Source organism: Cervus elaphus, chromosome 9 (genome assembly GCF_910594005.1).
Source record: "Cervus elaphus chromosome 9, mCerEla1.1, whole genome shotgun sequence".
Taxonomy (NCBI): Eukaryota; Metazoa; Chordata; class Mammalia; order Artiodactyla; family Cervidae; genus Cervus; species Cervus elaphus.
This window is the reverse complement of record NC_057823.1, coordinates 95,850,003-95,874,572: the sequence shown is the minus strand read 5'-3', so window position 1 is coordinate 95,874,572 and position 24,570 is coordinate 95,850,003. Positions and strand designations below refer to the sequence as shown.

The following is a 24,570-nucleotide window of genomic DNA, read 5'->3' as shown; positions in this document are numbered from 1 at the left end:
TTCCTCTTTCATACTCGTTAGCGTTTGCCGTACATATTGCAGTGTTCCTATGTTGGGTGCATATATATTTATAATTGTTATATCTTCTTCTTGGATTGATCCTTTGATCATTATGTAGTGTCCTTTTTTGTCTCTTTTCACAGCCTTTATTTGAAAGTCTATTTTATCTGATATGAGTATTGCGACTCCTGCTTTCTTTTGGTCTCTGTTTGCGTGAAATATTTTTTTCCAATCCTTCACTTTTAGTCTGTATGTGTCTGTTGTTTTGAGGTGGGTCTCTTGTAGACAGCATATATAGGGGTCTTGTTTTTGTATCCATTCAGCCAGTCTTTGTCTTTTGGTTGGGGCATTCAACCCATTTACATTTAAGGCATTTATTGATAGGTATGGTCCCGTTGCCATTTACTTTGTTGTTTTGGGTTCAGGTTTATACAACCTTTCTGTGTTTCCTGTCTAGAGAAGATCCTTTAGCATTTGTTGAAGAACTGGTTTGGTGGTGCTGAATTCTCTCAACTTTTGCTTGTCTGTAAAGCTTTTGAATTCTCCTTCATATCTGAATGAGATCCTTGCTGGGTACAGTAATCTAGGTTGTAGGTTATTCTCTTTCATTACTTTCAGTATGTCCTGCCATTCCCTTCTGGCCTGAAGGGTTTCTATTGATAGATCAGCTGTTATCCTTATGGGAATCCCTTTGTGTGTTATTTGTTGTTTCTCCCTTGCTGCTTTTAATATTTGTTCTTTGTGTTTGATCTTTGTTAATTTGATTAGTATGTGTCTTGGGGTGTTTTGCCTTGGGTTTATCCTGTTTGGGACTCTCTGGGTTTCTTGGACTTGGGTGGCTATTTCCTTCCCCATTTTAGGGAAGTTTTCAGCTATTATCTCCTTGAGTATTTTCTCATGGCCTTTCTTTTTGTCTTCTTCTTCTGGGACTCCTGTGATTCAAATGTTGGGGTGTTTCACATTGTCCCAGAAGTTGTCCTCATTTCTTTTGATTCTTTTTTCTTTTTTCCTCTCTGCTTCATTTATTTCCACCATTTTATCTTCTACCTCACTTATCCTATCTTCTGTCTCTGTTATTCTACTGTTGGTTCCCTCCAGAGTGTTTTTGATCTCATTTATTGCATTATTCATTTTTAATTGACTCTTTTTTATTTCTTCTAGGTCCTTATTAAACATTTCTTGCATCTTCTCAATCTTTGTCTCCAGGCTATTTATCTGTAACTCCATTTTGTTTTCAAGATTTTGGATCATTTTTATTATCATTATTCTAAATTCTTTTTCAGGTAGATTCCCTATCTCCTCCTCTTTTGTTTGACTTGGTGGGCATTTTTCATGTTTCTTTACCTGTTGGGTATTTCTCTGCCTTTTCATCTTGTATAGATTGCTGTGTCTGGAGTGGGTTTTCTTTATCCTGGTGGTCTGTGGTTCCTTTTTATTGTGGAGGTTTCACCCAGTGGGTGGGGTTCGACCATTGGCTTGTCAAGGTTTCCTGGTTAGGAAAGCTTGTGTCGGTGTTCTGGTGCATGGAACTGGATTTCTTCTCTCTGGAGTGCAATGGAGTGTCCAGTAACGAGTTTTGAGATGGGTCTATGTGTTAGGTGTGACCTTGGGCAGCCTGTATGTTGATGCTCAGGGCTATGTTCCTGCATTGCTGGAGAATTTGTGTGGTATGTCTTGCTCTGGAACTTATTGGCTCTTGGGTGGTTGTTCATTTCAGTGTAGGTATGGAGGCTTTGGGATGGTCTCTTATTATTTAATGTTCCCTGTAGTCAGGAGTTTTCTGGTGTTCTCAGGTTTTGGGCTTAAGTCTCCTGCCTCTGGATTTCAGTCTTATTCTTCCAGTAGTCTCAAGACTTCTCCAACTATACAGCACTGATAATAAAACTTCTAGGTTAATGGTGAAAAGATTCTCCACCGTGAGGGACACCCGGAGAGGTTCACAGAGTTACATGAATAAGAGGAGAGGGAGGAGGGAGATAGAGATGAGCAGGAGGAGAAAAAGGGGGGACTCAAGAGGAGAGAGACAGATCTATGCAGTTCTCTGTTCCCCAAGTGTTCTCCGTAGCCCAGACACCCACAGAGATTCACAGAATTGAATTGGGAAGAGAAGCGGGAGGGAGGAAATAGAAGTGATCTGAGGGAGAAAACGGAGAGTCAAGATTGGGAGAGAATAATCAACACACTCCTGAATAAAAATGGGTACTGAATATTGGATTCCAAAATGTCCAATATTGATATCAAATACTGAAAAACAAAGATTAAAAATCTAGAGTAGAGGTTAGAGTCTTAAAAATACAATATTAAAAACAAAAACAAAAAATTTTAGAAATATATATGAAGTTCAGTTTAAAAATAGGGCCCCTTCTTTTTTTTTTTTAAAGGTTATAGTAAAATGAAAATTAAGGAGTAATAGAGGACTTTAAAAGAAAATAAGAAAAAATTAAAAAAGAAAAAAAATTTTTTTTCTAATTAAAAAAATAGTAAAAATATATGAAAATGAAAATGAAAGTTAAGGAGTAATGGAGGAGTAATAGGGAATTTTAAAAAGAAACAAAAGAGAAAAAATTTTAAAAAAGTAAAAATATATCTAGTGATCTCTGGATCTGTTGCGGTCAGTGTGGGTTTGGTTCAGTTTCAGAGCTCCTCGTTCCAGCTTACACTTCTCCGATATCTATAGGCCCCTTCCGGTGTAGTCGGTGTTACCTACAGGGATTTTAATCTGTTGCACCGGTCCCTTCTGAAGCAGTTCCCTTTGTTTATTTGGCTTCGGTTTGCCGGGCTCTTCAGTGCCTAATTTCCGCCCTGACACAGGCGGGCGGAGGTGGTCTCTTGTTCAGGTTCGCTAGTTCAGTCACGCTGCGGGGTGGGAGGGGCGCTGCAGACAGATACCGCTGTGTGTGGGGAGCACTTACCGTGTTCTGGCTACACTGGGTTTGCCCCTGCTCACGGGTGTGTGCTCTCCCCGTCTACACTGCTCAGGCTCCAGGCTGCTCTGTATGGAGCCGGCCCTGCGTTGCATGCGACTCCAGTTTTCAGGTACTCCACAAAAGCGCGGACTCGTTGGGGCCTATGTTTTGTGCCTTCCCCGCCCGAGCAGCTCAGGCAGCCAGGAGCTTGATGGGCGCACTCTCCCCGGGTGCGGTGCGCCTTCTCCCCTCTGCGGTCCCGGCCTCAGTTTCTGCGCGCGCCAGTGTGGTGCACCTTGTGTGTGTTTTTGGGAGCTGGCCTCTAGCCGCAACCCTCCCTGCGGATGTCAACCATCCAGAATCTCAGGAAGTCTTTGGTTAGAAACTGGAGGCCTCTTTGCAGTGCGGTAGGGGGTGCCATCTCTGGGGCCGCGTTTGCCCCTTTCCCCTCCCCCCTGCCTCCTGCCTCCAGCGGGGATGGGCCGGTCAGCCGCCGGCTAGCTCTTCTCTGGAATTGCTCAGTCCCTTTATTCTGCGAACGGCTGGCAGTGTGTTCGAGCTGGTTAATTTTCTCTCTCTCTCATGCTATCCCACAGTTTAAGTTGCTATCTCCTGTTAGCTCCCTCCAGTTGCCCTCAGGGCATTCAGGCCCGGTCCTTACCCTAAGCAATGCTGCCCGCTCCTCTCCGTTCCGCCCCCACTTGCTGGTGGCGGATGCGGGCGTCTGGGGTACTTTTCTGCTGGGAGTTGCTTTTAGGCACGTAATCTGTGGGTTTTGTTTCTTTTTCCTCCCAGTTAGGTTGCCCTCCGAGATTCAAAAACTTCCCCCAGACCCACCAGTGTGAGGGTTTCCTGGTGTTTGGAAACTTCCTTTATTAAGACTCCCTTCCCAGGATGGGTCTCCATCCCCAGCTCTTTTGTCTCTCTTATTTTTTTTTTCTTTTATCTTTTATATTTTGTATTATCTTTTATATTTTATATGTATTTATATATATCTTTTATATTTTGTCCTACCTCCTTTCAAAGATGATGGGCTGCTTTTCTTGGCACCTGATGTCTTCTGCTAGCGGTCAGAAGTTGTTTTGTGAAGTTTGCTCAGCGTTCAAATGTTCTTTCAATGAATTTGTAGGGGAGAAAGTGGTCTCCCCATCCTATTCCTCCTCCATCTTAGCTCCTTCCTCCACATGCTGACTTTTGTAAAAAAAAAAAAAAGCTTTGCCTGCATCTTTTGAAAGAATCATATGGTTTTTATCCTTCAATTTGCTATTGATCTATATCACATTGACTTTGCTTTGTGAATACTGGGCCATCTTTGCATCCCTGGGATAAATCACATTTGATTGTGGTGTATGATCCTTTTAATGTATTGTTGCTTTCGTTTTGCTAATATTTTGTTGGAGAAATTTTACGTCTCTGTTCATCAGTGATAATGGCCTATAATTTTTGTGTGTGTGTGTGATTTATATACATATATACATATATGTGTGTATATATATATATATATATATATATATATATATATAAATCTACTAAATCTGTTTAGTCTAATGTGTGATTTAAGGCCAATGTTGCATTATTGCTTTTCTCTCTGGATGGTCTACTGATGTATGTGGGTGTTAAAGCACCCTACTATTGCTATGTTACTATTCATTTCTCCCTGTCACTATTTGCTTTATGTATTTAGGTAGTCCTGTGTTGGCTAACTATCTTCAGTCTATCTATCTTTATTTATGTATTTATAATTGTTGTATCTTCTATGTGACTTTATCCCTTGATCATTATGTAATGTCCTTCTTTGTTTTTTGTTAGTCTTCATTTTATAGTCTATTTTGTCTGATAGAAGTATTGTTGCTCTGGCTTTCTTTTGCATGGAATATCTTTTTCCATCCCCCCACTTTCAGTCTGTGTGTGTCTTTAGATCTGAAATGAGTCTTTAGTAGGCAGCATATATATGGATTGTGTGTATGTGTATGTGTGTTTGTCTGTGTGTGTACACACAGCCTGAAGTAGTGGCAATGGTTAGAGAAGGATTATTTAACTCAGGAAAGGAGTCAGAAATGTCCATGACCATGTATTTCTTCCAGTGAGGTGGTGTCCTTCAAAAACCCATCTTTTATCATCATTTACAAGTAAATGTTTCCTTCTCTTTGGGCACAAATGCAATTGCTACTATTAATAAAAGTATACACTACTTTGCTTACCTTTCTAAGGTTCAGGAAAGTAATTTTCTAAGAACTTTTAAGTACTTTGAAGTTGATTGGTCTTCAGACTTATTACACTGTCTCATATCACCTTAGGCACTCTAAACAAATTTTAAAGTACTGTGTGGAGAAAACAATCTTTTCAAAGCCACATTTCACTGTGAGTTCCAAATTTATGACTGCCACTGGTATGTACAGGAAAGAGAGAGAGTCAGTTCCTAGGCAGGCTGATAAGTCCAGGGTCCCCCAGGAGGGGAGAGGTGTCTGAAATTCTCAAGGAGAAGGAGAGGACAAACTTTTTCCCCTACATTCCTTAGTAAGGATTATATAACAACAATGTATCCTGCTTGAGGACAGTTTCTCCTTCTTGAAAATCTTCTGACTAATCCTGTTATCTTAAAATGTATATTATGGGAGTGGGTCTGGTAAGATCTTTACAACCTTGAGGCATTCTTTTGATTTGTTGTAATAACTAATTTTAAAAAGTATATAATTACCTTGCTTAGACTAATGAGAGGGGCACTCTCCATCCCCCTTCTGGTGTCTATGTCAGAACCTTTCTCTGTCCCTTTTTCACTTTAATAGAACTCTGCTACACAAAAACTCTTGGGTGATCAAGCCTGGTCCCTGGTCCCAAAGCTAAATCTTCTTTTTCAGAGATCACGAATCCGACATCGTTCACTGTAAGCTATCAAAAGGAACTTTGCCTTCTAAGTTTGTTCTCCTGTTTACAATGTGAATAAATACAACTCATATTATTCAAACCCTTTCTGGGGGAAAATGGGTCCATTGGGCCCAGTTAAGCTGATCATAGCTGCCCTTCTTACCTAACAGGTGATTTTATAGCTTTGAGCTCTTGGTATTTGTCCCTTTTTACACATTTCTAACTGGAGATAAGTGTACAATAATTGATACTGATTTTTGGAATAATTTTTGGGACGTTTTAGCCTTCATGTGAGGTGAAAGCAAGTTTAGTCTTTCTGTTTTGACATCATCTGATCAGATTTACCTGCAGACTTCTGGTCTATTTCTATAGTTTTGGTTCTCTTCTACCTTCTGTCTACATGTTGTTTCAAACTAGGGCAGAGAGCAAACAACCTCTGCCCTGGAATCAGGGGTGCCAATCCTGTCTGAAGAGAGCCTTGGTTTTCCCACCCTTGTTGGGTAGGCTTCTAGACATGGCGATTAGTTTGCTCTTCCTGGTTTCAGCAGAGTTTTTGGCCTTGATCCTTTATCTGCTTTGCTCTCTATTTGTTGATTGAGTGAACAAGTACACATAGATCAGTCCAGTCTCCCAACCCTGCCCCTTAAAACAAATCAAAAGACATGATTTTTAGCCACCTAAGACAAATATTTTAATAAAAAATATCTCTAGAAAATAAAATTTAAAATCATCTGCAGCCTATAACATACTATTCTGCCTTATTTTATCGTGTGTTCAGTGCATTCATTTTTCAAGATGGATGAATCATAAGCTAATTTAAAACCATTTAGCCATGAAAATCCCTGTAGCATGTGCAGAACTAAGATTAAATTTAAGGCAATAATAATTCCCTGTCAGGAGAAAATGAATATATTTCATCACGGTACTTCACTTGAAAAGTAATTGAGTCACCATTTCTATTCACATTACCATCTGAACATTGTAAAACTAAATTAAAAAGTATGATATTGTAATATGGTTTTTGAAAAGTCTATTTTAATTGTCAGACTTGAATGTGACACTTTGCATCTAACACAAGTTATTTTTTCAAAAGTAGGAAAGCACTAAATTATATTTATGGAAACTTAATATCATTTGGGGCATTAAATGGAAGTACTATTCATATATCTTGCAGTAAAATTTTAACTAGAAAATTCTGGGAATGGATTTTTTTCAATATTTCTCTCAAACTGAAGAACAAATCTTTCTTAATCTACAGACCTAGACATTCAAAAATTGTATGTTTTTCCTATGTTGGGTCCCCAGTACACCCAATAATAGAGAATTAGTTTTAGAAATTCAGGAGTCAAAGCAGGGTTTTGTTAGTGAATTCTGGGATTCTGTGTTTCTTGTTCAGGGTTTATTTACTACCTGGAAGTGGGGAGAGGGCTTTAAGTTACGTATAGATGGAGATGGCTGTTGGAGACACAGGCCTGGTCCTCAGACAGCATTCATCTTCTCATAAAAATAATATTCATTTATGTTATCACTGTCAGATTTCATGCTCCTGAGTATATATGGCCAGAAAAATGTAGTGACGCTCCCCTTATTACAGCAGATCAGGGAATCTAATAACCTTGGTCCATGGCAAAAGAAGAAGTAGGAGTTTTGGGAGTGAATCAGATTTAGGCTTCTACTACAGAGAGAACTCAGTATGTGTTGGATGAATGAACGAATGCGTGAGTAAGTAAATGTTTCCGTTGCTACCGTTTTGAGAACCAGGAAGCTATTTGTCTCTTTTTCCACAGGACAGAACTGGTCTGTTTGTTTATCACTCGTTCTCAGCTTTCAGAGGACTTGCTGCTTGCCTTTTCCCTGTGCTATTCCTGCCACTGGTCTCCTGTACTCTTCCTGTTTTGCTTTGTTTTTTTTTCTTTTTTTATTATTATTTTTTCATTTATTTATATTAGTTGGAGGCTAGTTACTTTACAATATTGTAGTGGTTTTTGCCATACATTGACATGAATCAGCCATGGATGTACATGTGTTCCCCATCCTGAACCCCCTTCCCACCTCCCTCCCCATCCCATCCCTCTGGGTCATCCCAGTGCACCAGCCCCGAGCACTTGCCTCATGCATCCAACCTGGTTTTTTCTTTTTACTTCCCCTGGCTTGTATTATTTCTCCTATGTGCCTTGGCTTTCCTGAGAAAAGGTTAATATTGCGTTGCCTTTTTTGGCCAGACTAATCTTGCACTAGCGGCCCCAGTATAAGGAGTAGCTGCTCCTGCTGCTAAGTCGCTTCAGTCATGTCCAACTCTTTGCAACCTCATGGACTGCAGCCCACCAGGCTCCTCCGTCCGTGGGATTTTCCAGACAAGAGTACTGGAGTGGGTTGCCATTGCCTTCTCTGGTAAGGAGCAGAGCTGTGTTCTTTGGCTCCTCATGACTGTGCGTCTGCTGCTCCAGTGTCATAATCCAGTTCCAGGGCTTGCGAGGCAGATTGCCAGAAAACAGAGACTGTACTCACTGTGCTGGCTGCATACATCTGCAGAATCAACATTTGTATGTAGGTTTGTGTCATGCTTGCTGGTTGTTTGAACACAGACCTGTAGGACCCAGACTGGGCAAACAAAACCAAAAGAGGAAAAACTGCATTAAAAAAATGTTTGGCATTATCTAATGATCAAGCATTCCAGTCTAATTATAGTGCTAGGCCATGCCAAGCATTGATTTGTCTCCTAAATTTGCAGAGGACTCTAGACTTTCGTTTTCTCATGATTAGTTTCTAATCTAATTAATATGTAGGTTCTGATGAACCAGCTCATTCTTCATCAGTGGATGGAGACCCCAATGTCAGGCTTGTGTAGTCTAAGTTCACCCCATTCTCAAACTCATGCTTTAATAGAGTAATTGCTTAGAAAATCAGATAATCAGCTCAAAATCCTGCCTTCAATTAGAAGAAAAGTTCATTAAATTACTATAAAGCATTAATTAAATGCAGACCATAATTTAATTATCCTAGACCTACCGAATCAGAATCTGCATGTTAACAAGATTCCTATGAAATTCATCTGCATTGTAAAGTTTAAGAAGAGCAGTTCTCAAACTTGGTGGCACAGTGCAATAATCCCCAGGGTTATTAAAACTTACTGATGGTGGGCTTCCTCTTAAGAAGATTCTGATTCAGCTGGCATGGGGTCTGGTTTAAGCATCGGGATTTGTGAAAAGCTTGTTAGGTCATTCTAATATGCAGAAAACTTTGAGAATCACTGGTCAAGGAGAGTGAGAGGGTACATAGACCAGGACAGTGGTCCTCAATCTTTGTGGGTATCACCACCAAATACAGAGCCAGGCTGATGGACGAGGCTAGACCCTGAGCCCTTGTACGTGCCAAGTTTCCCATTGGTTCTGACAAACACCAATGTTTAAGAACCGCTCAACCAGGAAAGCATACATAATTACCAGGCAGCTTTCAGAGTCTCTTTGACGTTCCTGGGGAATCTCCCTTTGGTTCTGTTTTTATGACTTGGTGAGAATACTGTTACGAGCATCTGTGTGACCACTCCATTAACTTCCTATTTTATCACCTAATAGGTATCTAGAACTGGTTCTTCCAGGGATTAAATCATGCCCTGATTGTTTACTAGCGTAGTGCTACTAAGAACATTTTTTATGTGGGGTCTTCAAGGAAAAAAAATTCAAAGATATAAAATCATGTATTTATACAATTTCTTTCCCCCAGTTCTCAGAACATACATGAAAATTTGCATATGCAAATATCTAGATTCATAGACTCTTAGATCTAGAGTGTTAGGCTTCAAGATTGTTAGCTCTTAGAGATGATCTAGACTAATTGTCCTTTTCAGTTAAGGAAAGGGGAGACTAGGAGTGAGTGAGTACCCCAGGATCACACAGAGAATGGTAGAGTATGAGCAATAGCTCTGATAATCTTTAAAAGTTTGAGCAGGTAAGCCTGCAACCTCAGCCTCAACCATGTAGGTTAATTATTACAAAGATAAATTAGTCCAATAAAAGAATAAAGTTTACAGGTAGTATATTTACTGACATGCATGTAATTGATCATTAGTAACATAATTATGCCCAAATGGTGAGGAGTTTGAATAGATGGCTGTAATTAACATTGCTTTCATACTGGCATCCTTGTTTTTTATCAATTTTTCTATCCCCAGTTTAACTCTGTGTTATATATCAATACAACCAGCACAAGAGCTTAGTTTTCCCCCAGTGGCATAGTTTGTCCTACAAAACATGCATGTCATTCTGTAGACATTTGCAAATGTTGAGGAGAAGAAGCCTTAGCACCCCAGCATGTCTGAGAAGAGACTCAGTTGACTTTGCCCCGTTTGCTCTGTAACTCCTCTGGCTCCCATCTCTGCTCCTCATTGCTGCAGTCTCTCAGCTTTCTTACAGAATCGAAGATGAGTGCTTGTAAATAGACAAACCTGGTATCCACAGTGTTTGGATCAATAGCCCTTCTTAAATACTTGAGCAATTCTCTCCAAAGGAAGTCGAACGTGCCCCGCTGGACAGATTTCTGAAAATAAGGCTTCTTTTTCACACTCCCTTGCCATCTACTCCACCTGTGGCCTCCTCAGCGTCTCCCACGAAGCACACGGTGCCCTTGAGCTGCCCTTTGGCCACCTGCTGTTTCCCCACTGGAATTCTTCCACCAGGCCCACCTGCTAGTATTTCTTCCTGCATCTCTCAGGGACTTGAGTATCTGATAGATTTTGATTTTAGATTCATATAGGTAATTCTGCATTAAGGAGTGACCACTTTATTTTAATTTTTTTTTTTTTTTGCACACACAGAAAAACTGGTTGTAACTAGCTTAAATTAAAAAAAAATTTACAAAGAAAAATGAACAGGAGGGAGGGATTGTCTCAGAGAATTTAAGAAAGAATTGTACCACTTTACCCTGGAAAAGGCAAGGAACAGGGCAGAAAATGTACTTGAATCTTACCAGAGGAGCTGAAAGTAAAGTGACTTGTCTCCATGGCTGTGTGGGAGCTGGTTCAGAGAGGCTCAGCAGAGCAAGGTATATTTTCTGGAGTTTTGCAAACCAAATGACATTATGTTAGTACCTTGAAATTGGCCATAAGGTATTTACACCAAGGAAATTGGCGGCTGCTACAAAAAGCATTCCCAGCATACCACCACTCAGGTCCACCTTTGTTCCAAACTTCAAATTCTGAAGAGTTGTATTGGAACAGGGCATTTTAAGTGTCCATTTCTGTGTTAATTATGTATGGCAAGGAGAACAGGGCTATAATATACAGATACGGCAGACTCTGTATATCGATGGTGCCCCCAGGAAAGGGGATCTTTATGAACTGGGAAGCCACCCAAAGCCTTTCTGCACAGTTTCTATCCCTTTTTTCATATTTGATTCTTAAACAAGGTTAAGAAATTAGGAAATGATGAAATATGACATGTTTCCCTCACTGGAAGAGAATTTACATACTTAGCCATGACTGTGATAGATGCTACAGCCACTTCAGAGGGTCACAACAGACTGCACGTTCTAACCAATTGGGACCTTTAACAGTAGGCCAATTCCTGGGCCCCATCAGACAGATCCATGCTTGAACTGAGTGTTACTAAGTTTTAAAAGCACCTCAGCATGGAGATTGTTGTTGTTTAGTTGCTAAGTCGTGTCCAACTCTTTGCAACCCCATGAACTGCGGCATGCCAGGCTTCCCTGACCCTCACTATATCACAGAGTTTGCTCAGATTCATGTCCCCTGAGTCAGTGATGCTATCTAACCATCTCATCCTCTGCTGCCCTCTTCTCCTTTGGCCTTCAATCTTTCCCAGATCAGGGTCTTTTCTGATGAGTTGTCTCTTTGCATCAGGTGGCCAAATCATTAGAGCTTCAGCATCATTCCTTCCAATGAATATTCAGAGCTGATTTCCTTTATAAGAGTATTGTTTTGTATGTTTGAAAGTTGCTAAAAAGGTAGATTTTTCTTGTGTTTTCATTGCAAGGAAAATAAAATTGTAACTATAGATGGTGATGAATGTTAAGTAAATATATTTCACAATATATACATGTTTCAAAGCACATTCCTCTGCATGTAAAACAAATGTAAGATTACACATCAATTATATCTTAGCAAAAAAAGAAGAAAGCATCTCCTATAATTCCAAAGGAAACCAGGGCTGAAAACAACTGAGGTTATGAGTTGGCATCGTTAAAGCCTTTGTTGTTGTTGTTCAGTTGCTTAGTTGTGTCCAACTATTTGCTACCCCATGGACTGCAGCATACCAGGCTTCCCCATCCTTCACTATCTCCCTGAGTTTGCTCAAACTCATGTCCATTGAGTTGATGAGGCTATCCAACCATCTCATCCTCTGTCATCCCCTTCTCCTGCCTTTAATCTTTCCCAGCATCAGGGTCTTTTCAAATGAGTCAGTTCTTTGCATCAGGTGGCCAAAGTATTGGAGTTTCAGCTTCAACATCAGTTCTCACAATGAATACTCAGGGTTAATTTTCTTTAGGATGGACTGGTTTGATCTCCTTGCTGTCCAAGGGACTCTCAAAAGTTGGTTCCAGCACCACAGTTCGAAAGCATCAATCCTTCATTGCTCAGGCTTTTTTGTTGTCCAGCTCTCATGTCTTTACATGACTACTGGAAAAACTATCGCTTTGACTGTACAGACCTTTGTTGGCAAAGTAATGTCTCTGCTTTTTAATATGCTGTTTGCCATAGCTTTTCTTCCAAGGAGTAAGCATCTTTTTAATTTCATGACAGCAGTCACCATCTGCAGTGATTTTGGAACCCAAGAAAATAAAGTTTGTCACTGTTTCCACTTTTCCCCCTTCTATTTGCCATGAAGTGATGGGACTAAATGCCATGATCTCAGTTTTTTGAATGTTGAGTTTTAAGCCAGTTTTTTCACTCTCCTCTTTCACCTAATTTATCAATAGGCTGTTTAGTTCCTCTTTGCTTTTTTTTTATTTCCTCTTTGCTTTCTGCCATGAGAGTGGTGTCATCTGCATATCTGAGATTTCTCCCCGAAATCTTGATTCCAGCTTGTGATTGAGCCAGGTACATTCATTTCACATGATGTGCCCTGCATATAAGTTAAATAAGCAGAGTGACAATATACAGTCTGGAATGAATGGAATTGTGCAGTAGTTTGAACATTCTTCAGCATTGGCCTTCTTTGGGGTTGGAATAACAACTGACCTTCTCCAGTCCCATGACCACAGCTGAGTTTACCAAGTTTGTTGACATATTGAGTGCAACACTTTAACAGTATCATCTTTTAGGATTTGAAATAGCTCAGCTGGAATTTCATCTTCTCTATTAACTTTGTTCATAGTAATGCTTCCTAAGGCCCACTTGACTTCACACTCCAGGATGTCTGGCTCTAGGTGAATGACCATACCATCATGGTTATCCTGGTCATTATGACCTTTTTTGTGCAGTCCTGTGTATTCTTGCCACCTCTTCTTAATCTCTTCTGCTTCTGTTATTTCCTTGCAGTTTCTGTCCTTTATTGTGCCCATCTTTGAATGAAATGTTCTCTTTGTATCTCTAATTTTCTTGAAGAGATCTCTAGTCTTTCCCATTCTATTGTTTTCCTCTAATTGTTCTTTGAAGAAGGCCTTCTTTTCTCTCCTTGCTATTCTCTAGAACTCTGCATTCATTTGGGTATAGCTTTCCCTTTCTCCCTTGCTTTTCACTTCTCTTCCTTTCTCAGCTATTTGTAAGGCCTCCTCAGACAACCATTTTGCCTCCTTGCATTTCTTTTTCTTAGAGTTGGTTTTGGTCACCCCCTCCAGTACAATGTTACATACCTCCATCCATAGTTCTTTAGGCACTCTATCATGTCTAATCCCTTGAGTATATTTGTCACTTCCACCATATCATAAGGGATTTTATTTAGGTCATACGTGAATGGCCTAGTGGTTTTCCCTACTTTCTTCAATTTAAGTCTGAGTTTTGCAATAAGGAGCTCATGATCTCAGCCATAGTCATCTCCAGGTCTTGTTTTTGCTGACTGAATAGAGCATCTTTATATTTGGCTGCAAAGTATATAATCAATCTGATTTTGGTATTGACCATCTGGTGATGTCCATGTGTAGAGTCATCTATTATGTTGTTGGAGGAGGGTGTTTGCTACGACCATTGCATTCTCTTGGCAAAACTCTGTTAGCCTTTGCCCTGCTTCACTTTGTACTCCAAGGCCAAACTTGCCTGTTACTCCAAGTGTCTCTTGAATTCCAACTTTTGAATTCCAGTTCCCTATGATGAAAGGGATGTTTCTTTTTGGTGTTAGTTCTAGAAGGCCTGTAGGTCTTCATAGAACCATTCAACTTCAGCTTTTTTGGCATAAGTGGTTGGGCATAGACTTGGATTACTGTGATGTTGAATGGTTTGTCTGGGAAACAAACTGAGATCATTCTGTCATTTTTGAGATTACACCCAAGTACTGCATTTTGGACTCTTTTGTTGACTATGAGGGTTACTCACTTCTTCTAAGGGATTCTTGCCCACCGCAGTAGATATAATGGTCATCCGAACTCAAGTCGCTCCATTCCCATCCATTGTAGTTCACTGATTTCTGAAATGTCGATGTTCACTCTTGCCGTCTCCTGTTTGACCACATCTAATTTACCTTGATTCACAAATTTAACATTCCAGATTCCTATGCAATATTGTTCTTTACAGCATCAGACTTTACTTTCAACACCAGACACATCCACAGCTGGTCGTTGTTTGCACTTTGGCTCGGCCCCCGTTTATTCTGGAGCTATTTCTCCACTCTTCCCCAGTAGCATCTTGGAAACCTACTGACCTGGGGATTCATCTTTCAGTGTCACATCTTTTTGCCTTTTCATACTGTTCATGGGGTTCTCGAGGCAAGAATGCTGAAGTGGTTTGCCATTCCCTTCTCCAGTGGACCACATTTTGTCAGAACTCTCCATCATGACCCATCCATCTTGGGTGTCCCTACATTGCATGGCTCATAGTTTCACTGAATTACACAAGGCTGTGATCCATGTGATCATTTTGGTTAGTTTTCTGTGATTTTGGTTTTCATTCTGCTGGCCATGGGATTGAAGATTTCTTCTTCTGTCTGCCCTCTGATGATTGAGAATAAGAAGCTTGTGCAAGGTTCCTGATGGGAGCTGTGGGAAAGACTGGGTCTTGCTCTAGTGGGTAGGGCCATGCTCAGTAAATCTTTAATCCAATTTTCTGCTGATGGGTGGGGCTGTGCTCACTCCCTGTAGTCTGACCTGAGGCAGCCCTGTCCTGGAGTCTGCAGTCTCCATGGCAGGGCTACAGGCTCTATGGTAGGACTAATGGTGACTTTCTCCGAGAGGACTTACGCCAGCAGGCTGCCCCTCCCAGGATTGCTGCTGCCAATGCCCCTGACCCCGTGGCAGGCCACTGTCAACCCATGCCTTCACGGGAGACTCCCAGAACACTCACAGACAAGTCTGGCTCAGTCTCTGTGGAGCCACGGCTCCTTTCCCCTGCGTCCTGGTACACACAAGGTTTTGTCTGTGTCCTCCAAGAGTCTGTTTCCCCAGTCCTGTGGAAGTTCTATAGTCAAATCTTGCTGACCTTCAAAATTAGATTCCCTGGGGATTCCCAGTCCCTTTGACCGATCTCCAGGTGGGGAGGTCTGTTGTGGAGCCTGGAACCTTTGTGATAGCATAAGAATTAGGGAAGTGAAATTTTAACATGTTTGTCACTTGCTGCTAAGTGAGAAGTCTTATCTGTAGACTTAAACCACCACATAGACTTAAATTTTACATGATGTTAAAGATTCTGACGTGGTTCCTGATTCATTATGGCCCGGGGGGAAAGAGTGAAAATAAAGCAATTGACATGCCTTCCAGGGTCAGGGACAAGCTCACTCCCTAGAGAGTGAGAAAGAGTGAAATTTTGGGCTGATAAACTGAAAAATGATGGATTTAGGAACTTGGCAATGAAGTGTCAGGCTCCTTGCTGGGGTTAATAAATTACATAATACCTGTATGTGAATCTTAAAAGTTTTGAGACAGATAGTATGGGTCAAGGAATTTTCACTATTGGAAAGATAAGAATGCTTAAAAACAGCATTTTAGTCAGCTTTCCAAGAGATGCAGTGGAAGAGAATCCACTTGCCAATACAGGAGATACCTGGATATAGGGTCCATACCTGGGTCGGGAAGATCCCCGGGAGTAGGAAGTACCAACCCACTCCAGTATTCTTACCTGGGAAATCCCATGGACAAAGCAGTCTTGCAGACTACAGTCCATGGGGACGCAAATAGGCAGACATGACTGAGCACATGCACATAAAAGCAGCGTTTACTCATTCATTTATTCCACTCTTTTTTTTTTTCACCCAGAGATTATTTATTGGGCAAGTATTATATGCAAGATGCTGTGCTAGCCCCTCGTAAAGTAGCACTTAATTCTGCTGAAATTCCATTTTAGCAGAAGAACCAAGAAACAAATCATTACACAATTAAGCATTTAGTTACAAATGTGAACAGTGCTATGAAAGCGAAGGACAGATTTTATGAGGCCATGAACAGGAAGATACGAGGCCTGAGACCTAATCCTGGGAAGTCAGATGAGGTTAGAGGAGCCTTCTGAAAGTGGTGTTTGAGCTAAAATCTGAAAATTTGTGAGACTTATTAAGGAAAATTGAGGATGGAGATTGTTTCTAGAAGGTAAAATATCAATCATGCCTAGGTAATAAGATTCTAGTAAAATCTCTGGACACCCAAAGAGCTCGAGTGAATTTCCTTTTATCCCCTGCCTTTTAAAAAAAAAAAAAAAAAAAAACACAATTGTATGGATTGTAGGATCTCAGTTCCCCAACTAGGGATTAAACCCAGGCTATGGCAGTAAAAACCTGTTATCCTAAACCTAGGCCACCAGGGAACTCCCTCAGGTGAGTCTTCTCGATGGTTATAGACATCAAATGCCCAATGGTGAAATGTCCTGAGGACACAGAAGCTTTGGGACTCTCTCACCTTGCCCCTGGGTCTCTTCATTTGTCTGTTCCTGATGCATCCTTTACAATAAAACTGTAATCTTAAGTATGTGCTTTCCTGAATTCTGTGAGTCATCCTAGCAAGTTATCAAAACTGAGGGGTCATGGGAACCCCCGGATTTGTAGACAGTTGGTGAGAAGTATGAATGACAAGGAATCCCCAAGCCTGTGAACTATGTCTGGCATGAGGGGAGCCCTGCGGGAGGCTATATCCTTAACCTGTGAATCTGCACCAGTTCTGTCGTTCAGTCGTGAAGTCGTGTCCAACTCTTCTGCTACCCCATGGACTGTAGCCTGCCAGGTTCCTCTGTTCACGGGATTCTCCAGGCAAGAATACTGGAGCGGGTTGCCATTTCCTACTCCAGGGGATCTTCCCAACCCAGGGAGTGAATCTGCGTCTCCTGCTTGGCAGGTGGGTTCTTTACCACTGAACCACCTGGGAAGTGCGCTAACTCTAGATAGTTACTCTAAGAATTGCATTGCAAATAGCGTGTGTGTGTTACGGCAAGTGATTTCCTCAGTTCTTTCATGTTCCTATATTGGGCTCAAACAGTTGTGTCACTTCCTCTTCGAAGGGCCTCCCTAGTGGCTCAGATGGTAAAGAATCTGCCTGCAGTGAAGGAGACTTGGGTTTGGTCCTTGGGTTGGGGAGATCCCCTGGAGAAGGGAATGGCTACCCACTCCAGTATTCTTTTTTTTTCTTTTAATTTATTTATTTTAATTGGAGGCTAATTACTTTACAATATTGTGGTGGCTTTTGGCACACATCGACATGAATCTGCCATGGGTGCACATGTGTCCCCCCATCCTGAAACGCCCCCCACCTCCCTCCCCATCCCGCCCCCCAGGGTTGTCCCAGAACACCGGCTTTGAGTGCCCTGCTTCATGCTTCCAACTTGGACTGGTCATCTGTCTTACATGTGGTAATATACATGTTTCAGTGCTGTTCTCTCAGATTGTCCCACCCTCGCCTTCTCCCACAGAGTCCAAAAGTCTGTTCTTTACATCTGTGTCTCTTTTGCTGTCTTGCATATAGGGTCATCATTACCATCTTTCTAAATTCCATATATAAGCGTTAATATACAGTTCTGGTGTTTCTATTTCTGACTTACTTCACTCTGTATAATAGGCTCCAGTTTCATCCACCTCACTAGAACTGACTCAAATGCGTTCTTTGTTATAGCTGAGTAGTATTCCGTTGTGTATGTGTACCATAATTTATCCATTCATCTGCCGATGGACATCTAGTTTGCTTCTGTGTCCTAGCTGTTGTAAACAGTGCTGCAATGAACTTTGGAGTACACGTGTCTCTTTCAATTCTGGTTTCCTCAGTGTGTATGCTCAGTAATGGGATTGGTGGGTCGTATGGCAGTTCTATTTAGTTTTTTAAGGAATCTCCATGCTGTTCTCCATAGTGGCTGTACTAGTTTGCATTCCCACCAACAGTGTGAGAGGGTTCCCTCTTCTTCGCACTCTCTCCAGCGTTTATTGTTTGTAGACTTTTTGATGGCAGCCATTCTGACCAGTGTGAGATTCTACCTCACTGTGGTTTTGATTTGCATTTCTCTGATAATGCCACTCCAGTATTCTTACCTGGAGAATTCCATGGACAGAGGAGCCTGGCAGGCTATAATCCATGGGATCTCAAAGAGTTAGACGTACTATGTAACTAACAATAAGTGCCTGGTTCTACTAATGACAGGACTTCAGCAAACTTCTGGACTTAATTTCTCATTTTTTCGTCCTCTTAAAAGCTTTTCCAACTCTTTAAGGCACCGTTTATACCTCCTTACTGTACTTGCATTCCCGAAGTCTTTAATTCTTTTCTTTGTTCTGATATTTATCCAATGTATGAAAAATAATTGGTTCACATGGCTCATTTGGCTCATTTGGCTCATTTGAGGTCGTGGAGCTTGCCTGATTCTTCTTCAGATCCTCAGGCCCCATCCTAGGCCCTGAATGAATGAATGTTAGGGTGGAGCCAATACAGGCAGATCCCTGCTCATTGAACTTGAGCAGTTTTTATGGCTTCTAACATGGTTTCACACTTATCATGAATGGACTTTGGTAAGAAGTATGTGGATAGCAGTAAGGGAGTAATAAAACTGGGCAACTTTATCTCATAAGGTCCCACAAGGTGCAGAATTCAAATTGCAAGGCAAGAACTACTATATTATTAACATGTGTGTATGGGTAAATCTACACCTCTAAATTACTGTTTCCCAAAACTGGGGAGAAAGAGAGCCTAAATGAAAGTGCACTCCCCAAGTTGCAGTCCTTGGGACTATTGGCATCAGAATCCCCCTTCAGTCATAGCAACCCACTTAGCAATCCAGATATTAGCGTATCACTATTAGCCTACTAATCATCTTAAGTGTTTTGCTGCTTTATCTTATAATTTTGAAAAACTATGTATCCTCCCAGCATTTGAAAAGATTTGAATTTCTATCTAAATTTCACATATTTAAATTGCTTAGATACTTTCCATAGTTGAAAATGATGTAATTTCTGGTATGTTATAAATATTGGCATTTACGACTCATATTATATTTTAGAATATGTCCAGTAGAACAAGAATGTGGCTAAGCTTTGATACCTATCAAATGAATCCAAAAAAAATGAAAATGTTCTTTTTTAATAGTCAAATTTTTTCCTTTGTCCCCGCTTCACTTCTTCCCCAGAATTTTAACCTAATATAATTTGTGATTGACAGTCTTTACTCAATCATGATCTTCTGAAACAAAAATATGTATATAAATGGAGATGCAAATGGAGATTTAATTTCCAATAACCTTAAGTCTTAAGGATATTTTATTTTTTTCCATCATTTAATTCTTTTTCTAAAACTTTTTATTTCGTATTGGAGTATAGGCTATTAACAGACAATGTTGTGATAGTTTCAGGTGAAGAGTGAAGGGATTCAGTCATACATATACATATATCCATTCTCCCCCAGACTTCATCCTAGGCTGCCACATAACATTGAGCAGAGTTCCATGTGCTACACAGTAGGCCCTTGTTGATTATCCATTTATAATATAGCAGTGTATACATGTCTGTCCCAAACTCCCTAACTATCTCTTTCTCCCAACCTTACCCCTAACAACCATAAGTTCATTCTCCAGGTCTGTGAGACTCTGTTTTGTAAGTAAATTCACTTGTATCATTTCTTTTTAGATTCCACATATAAGGAATGTCATGCAGTATTTCTCCTCCTCCGATTCACTTCACTTAGTAATGACAATCTCTAGGTCCATCCATGTTGCTGCAAATGGCATTATTTCATTCTTTTTAATGGCTGAGTAATATTCCATTGTATATACGCACCACATCTTTAGGCATTCCCCTGTCGATGGACACTTAGGTTGCTTCCATGTCTTGGCTATTGTAAACAGTGCTGCAGTGAACATTGGGGTATGTGTATCCTTTCAGATCATATTTTTCTCTGGAGATATATTCAGGAGTGGGATTGCTGAGTCAGATGGTAGCTCTATTTTTAGCTTTTTAAGGAACTTCCATACTGTTCTCCATAGTGGCTATACCAATTTACATCCCTACAACCAACAGGGTAGGAGTGTTCCTTTTTAAAACTATTTTTTAAACCTCTGGTTTGCACTGTCATTGCAATCAAAGTAGCATAAATATTGGTAATTTTTTGACAATTGACAAAACAAACATTGACAATTATTTATCATCCTTCTTCTATTAAGAAGATGAATAAGTGTTTTTTCTTTTTTTAATTTTTTTCTTTTTTTTTTTCATTTATTTTTATTAGTTGGAGGCTAATTACTTCACAACATTGCAGTGGGTTTTGTCATACATTGACATGAATCAGCCATGGATTTACATGTATTCCCCATCACAATCCCCCCTCCCACCTCCCTCTCCACCCGATTCCTCTGGGTCTTCCCAGTGCACCAGGCCCGAGCACTTGTCTCATGCATCCAGCCTGGGCTGGTGATCTGTTTCACTATAGATAATATATATGCTGTTCTCTCGAAACATCCCACCCTCGCCTTCTCCCACAGAGTCCAAAAGTCTGTTCTGTACATCTGTGTCTCTTTTTCTGTTTTGCATATAGGGTTATCATTACCATCTTTCTAAATTCCATATATATGTGTTAGTATGCTGTATTGGTCTTTATCTTTCTGGCTTACTTCACTCTGTATAATGGGCTCCAGTTTCATCCAACTCATTAGAACTGATTCAAATGAATTCTTTTTAATGGCTGAGTAATATTCCATGGTGTATATATACCACAGCTTCCTTATCCATTCGTCTGCTGATGGGCATCTAGGTTGCTTCCATGTCCTAGCTATTATAAACAGTGCTGCGATGAACATTGGGGTGCACGTGTCTCTTTCAGATCTGGTTTCCTCGGTGTGCATGCCCAGAAGTGGGATTGCTGGGTCATATGGCAGTTCTATTTCCAGTTTTTTAAGAAATCTCCACACTGTTCTCCATAGCGGCTGTTCTAGTTTGCATTCCCACCAACAGTGTAAGAGGGGTCCCTTTTCTCCACACCCTCTCCAGCGTTTATTGCTTGTAGACTTTTGGATAGCAGCCATCCTGACTGGTGTGTGATGGTACCTCATTGTGGTTTTGGTTTGCATTTCTCTGATAATGAGTGATGTTGAGCATCTTTTCATGTGTTTGCTAGCCATCTGTATGTCTTCTTTGGATAAATGTCTGTTTGGTTCTTTGGCCCATTTTTTGATTGGGTCATTTATTTTTCTGGAATTGAGCTTCAGGAGTTGCTTGTATATTTTTGAGATTAATCCTTTGTCTGTTGCTTCATTTGCTATTATTTTCTCCCAATCTGAGGGCCGTCTTTTCATCTTGCTTATAGTTTCCTTTGTTGCGCAAAAGCTTTTAAGTTTCATTAGGTCCCATTTGTTTATTTTTGTTTTTATTTCCAATATTCTTGGAGGTGGGTCATAGAGGATCCTGCTGTGATTTATGTCGGAGAGTGTTTTGCCTATGTTCTTCTCTAGGAGTTTTATAGTGTCTGGTCTTACATTTAGATCTTTAATCCATTTTGAGTTTATTTTTGTGTATAGTGTTAGAAAGTGTTCTAGTTTCATTCTTTTACAAGTGGTTGACCAGTTTTCCCAGCACCACTTGTTAAAGAGGTTGTCTTTTTTCCATTGTATATCCTTGCCTCCTTTGTCGAAGATAAGGTGTCCATAGGTTCATGGATTTATCTCTGGGCTTTCTATTCTGTTCCATTGATCTATATTTCTGTCTTTGTGCCAGTACCAAACTGTCTTGATGACTGTGGCTTTGTAGTAGAGTCTGAAGTCAGGCAGGTTGATTCCTCCAGTTCTATTCTTCTTTCTCAAGATTACTTTGGCTATTCGAGGTTTTTTTGTATTTCCATACAAATTGTGAAATTATTTGTTCTAGTTCTGTGAAAAATACCATTGGTAGCTTGATAGGGATTGCATTGAATCTATAGATTGCTTTGGGTAGAATAGCCATTTTGACAATATTGATTCTTCCAATCCATGAACACGGTATGTTTGTCCATCTGTTTGTGTCCTCTTTGATTTCTTTCATCAGTGTTTTATAGTTTTCTATGTATAGGTCTTTTGTTTCTTTAGGTAGATATACTCCTAAATATTCTATTCTTTTTGTTGCAATGGTGAATGGTATTGTTTCCTTAATTTCTCTTTCTGTTTTCTCATTGTTAGTGTATAGGAATGCAAGGGATTCTGTGTGTTAATTTTATATCCTGCAACTTTACTATATTCATTGATTAGCTCTAGTAATTTTCTGGTAGAGTCTTTAGGGTTTTCTATGTAGAGGATCATGTCATCTGCAAACAGCGAGTGTTTCACTTCTTCTTTTCCTATCTGGATTCCTTTTACTTCTTTTTCTGCTCTGATTGCTGTGGCCAACACTTCCAAAACTATGTTGAATATTAGTGGTGAGAGTGGGTACCCTTGTCTTGTTCCTGATTTCAGGGGAAATGCTTTCAATTTTTCACCATTGAGGGTAATGCTTGCTGTGGGCTTGTCATATATAGCTTTTATTATGTTGAGGTATGTTCCTTCTATTCCTGCTTTTTGGAGAGTTTTAATCATAAATGAATGTTGAATTTTGTCAAAGGCTTTTTCTGCATCTATTGAGATAATCATATGGTTTTTATCTTTCAATTTGTTAATGTGGTGTATTACATTGATTGATTTGTGGATATTAAAGAATCCTTGCATTCCTGGGATAAAGCCCACTTGGTCATGGTGTATGATTTTTTTAATATGTTGTTGGATTCTGTTTGCTAGAATTTTGTTAAGGATTTATGCATCTATGTTCATCAGTGATATTGGCCTGTAGTTTTCTTTTTTTGTGGCATCTTTGTCTGGTTTTGGAATTAGGGTGATGGTGGCCTCATAGGATGACTTTGGAAGTTTACCTTCTTCTGCAATTTTCTGGAAGAGTTTGAGTAAGATAGGTGTTAGCTCTTCTCTAAATTTTTGGTAGAATTCAGCTGTGAAGCCATCTGGTCCTGGGCTTTTGTTTGCTGGAAGATTTCTGATTACAGTTTCGATTTCTGTGCTTGTGATGGCTCTGTTAAGATCTTCTATTTCTTCCTGGTTCAGTTTTGGAAAGTTATACTTTTCTAAGAATTTGTCCATTTCTTCCAAGGTGTCCATTTTATTGGCATAGAGCTGCTGGTAGTAGTCTCTTATGATCCTTTGTATTTCAGTGTTGTCTGTTGTGATCTCTCCATTTTCCTTTCTAATTTTGTTAATTTGGTTCTTCTCCCTTTGTTTCTTAAAGAGTCTTGCTAATGGTTTGTCAATTTTGTTTATTTTTTCAAAAAACCAGCTTTTAGCTTTGTTGATTTTTGTTATGATCTCTTTAGTTTCTTTTGTATTTATTTCTACCCTAATTTTTAAGATTTCTTTCCTTCTACTAACCCTGGGGTTCTTCATTTCTTCCTTCTCTAGTTGCTTCAGGTGTAGAGTTAGGTTATTTATTTGGCTTTTTTCTTGTTTCTTGATGTAAGCCTGTAATGCTATGAACCTTCCCGTTAGCACTGCTTTTACAGTGTCCCAAAGGTTTTGAGTTGTGTTTTCATTTTCATTCATTTCTATGCATATTTTGATTTCTTTTTTGATTTCTTCTATGATTTGTTGGTTATTCAGAAGTTTATTATTTAGCCTCCATATGTTTGAATTTTTTTTTTTTTATGTTTGAATTTTTAACAATTTTTTTCCTGTAATTGAGATCTAATCTTACTGCACTGTGGTCAGAAAAGATGACTGGAATGGTTTCAGTTTTTTTGAATTTTCCAAGACCAGATTTATGGCCCAGGATGTGATCTATTCTGGAGAAGGTTCCGTGTGCACTTGATAAAAAGGTGAAGTTGATTGTTTTGGGGTGAATTGTCCTATAGATATCAATTAGGTCTAGCTGGTCCATTGTGTCATTTAAGGTTTGTGTTTCCTTGTTGATTTTCTGTTTAGTTGATCTATACATAGTTGTGAGTGGGATATTAAAGTCTCCCACTGTTATTGCTTACTATTAATTTCCTCTTTCATACTCGTTAGCGTTTGCCATACATATTGTGGTGCTCCTATGTTGGGTGCATATATATTTATAATTGTTATATCTCCTTCTTGGATTGATCCTTTGATCATTATGTAGTGTCCTTCTTTGTCTCTTTTCACATCCTTTATTTGAAAGTCTATTTTATCTGATATGAGTATTGCGACTCCTGCTTTCTTTTGGTCTCTGTTTGCGTGAAATATTTTTTTCCAGCCCTTCACTTTTAGTCTGTATGT

At 39.9% G+C, this 24,570-nt stretch overlaps 1 protein-coding gene across 1 annotated transcript in view; it reads left to right on the top strand.

Moving 5' to 3' along the window:
- The first annotated feature begins 2,981 nt into the window (after positions 1-2,981).
- Positions 2,982-24,570, top strand: part of ERAP1 (endoplasmic reticulum aminopeptidase 1) — a 103,311-nt gene continuing 81,722 nt past the window's right edge. The window contains exon 1 of the mRNA XM_043913659.1: positions 2,982-3,036. Coding sequence (XP_043769594.1) covers positions 2,997-3,036 — 40 coding nt within the window. The 5' untranslated portion in view covers positions 2,982-2,996. The remainder of the gene's footprint in view (positions 3,037-24,570) is intronic.